The following is a 5,467-nucleotide window of genomic DNA, read 5'->3' as shown; positions in this document are numbered from 1 at the left end:
GTTTTTGACACAGACATCACTGGTTTTAAAGGTTTAAATCTTACCAACATAGTTTAAGGACTAACCATTTTTTAAGGAAAAGGGGGAGGGGTTGAACTTCTTGCTAACACTAGGCGTGTTTGAGATCCCCAGGCGCCTCGCCTGCATCGTCGGCGAGACTTAGCTGCTGCAGGAGGGGGCGGAGAAAGGCGCCTGAGATGAAGGTGAACGACGAGACTGTACGAGATCAAGGAGCGCACATTTGACGTCAGTGCAAGAAACTAACCAACATGCACTGCAATCCAGGCGATCTGCGCAGCGCCGGTCATCTCAAACACGCCTAATGATTGGGCGCCATCTTGTTGTCTGCAGCCAGGTTCTCTTTGGTGTTTTGGAAATATCCAAGGCTAATTCAGAATTGTAAAAATATTCACAGACCACTAAATTGAGTGTGATACGCTTTGATTTAGTCATTAGCTATGTCATAATCCTGGAGCAGAGGACAGATAAAAGGCTTCTGCAGTTTTAGGCTGCCAGCAAAAAAATGAAAAGTTCTACGTAATTTGGCCTAAATTGATTAAATTCATATTATCATTCAGGTGTTGTATGAATCCTCTAGAATTATTAATAGCTGTGTCCAGATACATAATGGTACCAAACTTTCTTTTACTGCTATCAATGTGAAATTATATAATTCTATAAGTACCCAAGTTCATGTATTTGTTAATTTGTTTTGGAAATTAAAAAAAGAAAAACAAAGACTATTGAAATTACAGGAAAATAAATGTTATCTATCTATCTATATATATTTGTACCGTTTTTATAAAAATATACCGATGTATTACAATATATACTTAACCAAATCTAAAATATTAAAATATGAGTACCTCATTTTTGGTTTTGCACAGACATTTTTGAAAGATTTAACTTGTAAAGATTAGTAATTATTCTTTGAACACATTGTTTTATGGATGTTGTATTTATGGGAAATTTAACACAAAGCACATTATAGAGTTAATTTACTTGTAATTTTGGCTAAATATTACATGTAAATATGTTAACAAAACACGATGTGTAAAGTTTTTCAGAAATAAATGATTGTAGGCTATATGTGAAAAGTTTTGAATCCTGTACTAACAAAAAACATAAAACATTTGAAGCTTTGAAACTTTAATATATTTTATTTGTAGGTGTTTTGTTTTTGTCTTTTAATCTCTCAGCAAATCCAATAATCTGTTGATGGATTTGTACTTCGTATGATACATTATTTGTCGATAAATCCAAACCCTGGCTGCATTATTCCCTTGTGTGGTGCTTTTGTGTGCACAGGGCCAGCTATTACAGGAAGGGTGGGCGCGCCATGCTGCCGGTGAAGTGGATGCCACCTGAAGCCTTCATGGAGGGCATCTTCACCTCCAAAACAGACACATGGTGAGCGTCCCGCACATGTTTCCTGCCCTGATCTAATTCCAGAGGAAGCAGCCGCTTCACCTCCGATATTTCTCATTCCGACGACTGCTCGTCTGCGTTCCCACCTTCCTCCGTCCTTCAACCCCCTTTGATCCTTCCTTTTTTTAAACTCCACGTCTGAGTCTCGTCCTGTGCTTTCACGTTTGATGATGCCCATAATTTATGACTTCATTTGCCCCACGTTTTACCCACTTAATCTTTTTCTGCTTTTAACAACTCCAATCTCTCTATCTAAAGGTCGTTTGGGGTGCTGCTGTGGGAGATCTTCTCGCTGGGCTACATGCCGTATCCCAGTCGCAGTAACCAGGAGGTGCTGGAGTTTGTCACCAACGGAGGGAGGATGGACCCCCCGAAGAACTGCCCCGGCCCGGTGTAAGTCCAGATATTTGCATGGGTGCTGAGGGCAAAATAAATGACTGTCAGTATATAAGAACTGGACTGAGGGACCCCTCCCCCATCATGCTCCAAACAGGAAGTATCTGCTGGCTCCAAGAAGCCAAAATCCCATAGACTTCTACTCAGTCGTTCTATATAACCATTTTTGCTAACATCTTCTTGCTAATCCTAACTTTATTTTATGAGTTTTTTTCTGTAGTTCAGTTTATTTAAGTTATAAACTGACTAGTCAGAAGAATTTTACTGGCCAACACATCCAGTGTTTGAAACGTTTGATAGCCAGATTTAGTGAAGCCCGGTTTCAAGTCCCACCAAGCTTGATCCTGATTGGCCGACGTAGCCGCCATAAACAAGTTGAATCAGATCGGACCAATCACTGCTTACTGACGTTGTCTGCATCCAACATGATGGAAAAATGACGACTGAACTGACTTCATTTAATCAATTTTTTGTAGTGACATCACACTCCCTCACTCCAGCTCTCATGTACAGTCAATGGGTCTGGCGGGTGTCTTATCAACTGCTGCCTTCAGTTTCTGACACTTTTTTATGCTTAAAAGGAGTTTTTATGAAATATACAATATAGAAGGTGCAGCATTTTAGCCTCAGTCTCATGCAGAACAAGTAAATAAAATACAGGATATTTTTAGCCCTTTTTAAAATCGAAATTATTGATGAAAAGACTTTTAAACAAGAAGTGTTTATCATCAGTTGAAGCCTTTCAGGTGTATGTTCTTTTTACTGTAAATGTGTCTTCCTGTCAACCTTTTTTCCTCTTTTATGTGTTAGTTCAGGTTAGGTTGTGTCACAAATCAAATATTTATACAGATTTTAAGCTGTTCCTGTTCCACACTTTGGGTTGACTCATCTTCAAAACACAAACTGACCATATGTCAGGGGTTTGTTTCTATGTGAGTCTTTATCATGTGTGAATATGGGAATCTGAAACAGAAAATGTACTCATTAGAGAGGGAACTGGACTATAATACATAATGGCTGCACTGGGTTTAGTAATAAATTTGACTTTGGGCATGGGGCTAGAAATTATAGGACTTTTGCTTCTTCTCACTCCCTTTTTAAATATTTATTTTTTACTTATCTTTGATTTTAAAGTATATGTCCTCAATCATCATCATCATTAGGAAGTTAATAACTTGTTTCTCAAGACTTCAACAGCTTTCTGTTTACCTTATAGACTCATCAATAGTTTGATTAAAAAAACTCGATTCATCAGTTTATTAAAAAGTAATGATTAGCTATTTGTTTGTTGTGTGAAAGCTTAGTAAGCATACCCACAACAAACAAAACTCCATCATACTTTCAGCAACTTTTGCACTCTTGGTATCTAAACGTTCAGTAGGAGGGTGATTGTATTTTTGGAACTCATATATTTTGTGGTTTTAAGGTTTTACACAATTTATGTGAACTTTTACCCCATTGAAAATTAATGGGAAATTCTTTAAATTATTCAGGAACTTGTGTACTTTTGAAAATTATACAATCCTATTAATACATTTTCAGCACGTTCAGGACATTCATGCTTGCAGTTTTTGTATTCATGCATTTTATAGTTTTTGACATTTTGTCAAGAAATTCTTCACATTTTTTGACCACTTTCTGCAAATAATGCATGTTTGGTATCAAAACGCTCAGCACATTCAGGACATTCATACTTGTACTTTTGGTGTTCATACCTTTTTACGCAATTATTGCTTTCTTTTTTTCCAAAAAATTCTGCAGATTTTTTGTGCACTTTGAAACCTATGTAATATTGGTATAAAAACACTCAGCATGTTAAGGACATTATTCAGCAATTAAAGTAACCTACATTCAGCAAAAAGCATTCGCACTAACATTATTGAAGGTAATGCAACTTTTGTTGTTTACTTTGTTTATTCCCACTATAAAAGTAATATGTTCTTCCTTTGACAACAAAGGAAATACTTTAGTTTTTTATGGCAGTACACAAAGTGCGTACCTGAAACAGGGGCGGAGCTACAGGGGGCCCCTGCAAAATGATTTGCCCCCCAATTTTCAGGACATCATGATTGATAAAGATTAAGAAATCATCAATACAAGCTTCATTTAGCACAGCAAAAATAACAAAAACAGTGTTTTTAAATATAGTCTTGAGCCCCTAGAATTATTTGCTACGCCCCTGTAATCAGTATTCCTGCCTTTCTGGGCTGTCAGGACCCTGACCTTCGCCAAATTCCACACTGTTTACATGGTTTGGCAAAATAAATTCTTACTTTAAAAAACAAAACTTTTATTATAAATATGTATTTATAATACTCTGCTGTTACTATTTGCCACCCTTCCAAAGTTTTCTGCCCCCTCTCGACTTTGTATGAAATGTTCTAGCCCCGCCCCTGATCTAAAACGATAAAAACAGAAGATGAAGACAAACTTATTTTCAAACATATTTGATTACTGTTATTGAAGCATCTGCTCATGTTTGCATCCTCAGGTATCGTATCATGACTCAGAGCTGGCAGCACCAGCCTGAAGACAGACCCAACTTCTCATCCATCCTGGAGAGGCTGGACTACTGTCTTCAGGTAAACATGAAGGAATCTGTTTTTACATTTAAATATTTCCAAATATATTTCATATTTGTACTTAAACTTCCCCCCAAAAATGGTAAAAATCATGATTTTTGTGCGTTTGAACCCTCAGGATCCCGACGTGGTGAACACGCCTCTTCCTGTTGAGTACGGACCGCTGCCTGAGGAGGAAGAGCGGGTCGCCATGCGCCAGGACGACGCCTCAGCGCCGGCGGTGCTGGTAAACGCCCAGGTGCCCGCGGGGGAGGCTCCCCCACCTCCCCCTGCGTACCCATCAGAGGAGAGGAGGGGAGTGGAGCACCACGCGACGGCGAGCGTCGCGTCGGAGGTCAAAGCACAGATGTCCTCTCTGCCCCAACCCTGCCCCCACCAGCACCAGCAGCCCCACACGCAGACCTCCGTTGCCATGACGACCACCAACACCGTCACCTCCGTTGCCCCCTCCGCGCTCACTGCCAAGGGACTTCACGTCGCCACCCAGCCAAACCCAGACGGGGGGCACATCAACCTTGCCTTCATGCAGGGCCACCCCCAGGAGAAGGAGGGCCCCAACGGGAAGAACACCAGCCTCTGGAACCCCACCTACGGCTCCTGGTTCCTGCAGCAGCAGATGAAGCAGCAGCAGCAGCAGAGGCAGACGGGGGTGGGAGGGGCCGGAGGGAGCAGCGGTAGGGTGCCCGGCGAGGGGCAGGAGCACGTGAGCCGGACAGTGTCTGAAGTGGCGGGGGCGCTCGGTCTGCAGCACCAGCACAAGCAGTTTCAGCATCAGATGCAGCTGCTGCACCATCAGCAGCAGCAGCAGCAGGCTCTCCACCGGCCGCTCTTACCCCCACCCCCTCCACCTGCCGCACAGTCACCTCTGCTTCTAGACTCAGCTGCTCTGGCTCCGGTTCCCCTCTACAGACTGAGACGGTTCCCGTGTGGGAACATCGGATACGGCTACCAGGAGCACGCTCTGCCGATGGAGGCCGCCCACGCCAACAGCAACCCCCCCAGCACACCCATGCCCCCCTCAGCAGCCCACCAAAGGGGCTCCTCCGGTCCCCCTCCCATGT

At 42.2% G+C, this 5,467-nt stretch overlaps 1 protein-coding gene across 2 annotated transcripts in view; it reads left to right on the top strand.

Annotated features, from left to right (window-relative positions):
• alk (ALK receptor tyrosine kinase) overlaps positions 1 to 5,467 on the top strand; it is a gene marked incomplete in the record, with an annotated part of 583,514 nt that overhangs the window by 573,444 nt on the left and 4,603 nt on the right. For both annotated transcript variants that reach the window (XM_024267526.2, XM_024267517.2), the window contains 4 exon segments: positions 1,309 to 1,410; positions 1,687 to 1,821; positions 4,316 to 4,406; positions 4,525 to 5,467. In XM_024267526.2, coding sequence (XP_024123294.1) covers positions 1,309 to 1,410; positions 1,687 to 1,821; positions 4,316 to 4,406; positions 4,525 to 5,467 — 1,271 coding nt within the window.

Source organism: Oryzias melastigma, linkage group LG22, assembly GCF_002922805.2.
Source record: "Oryzias melastigma strain HK-1 linkage group LG22, ASM292280v2, whole genome shotgun sequence".
Lineage (NCBI taxonomy): Eukaryota > Metazoa > Chordata > Actinopteri > Beloniformes > Adrianichthyidae > Oryzias > Oryzias melastigma.
Note: the sequence above shows the minus strand (reverse complement) of the source record. Positions and strands in the feature narration are given on the sequence as shown.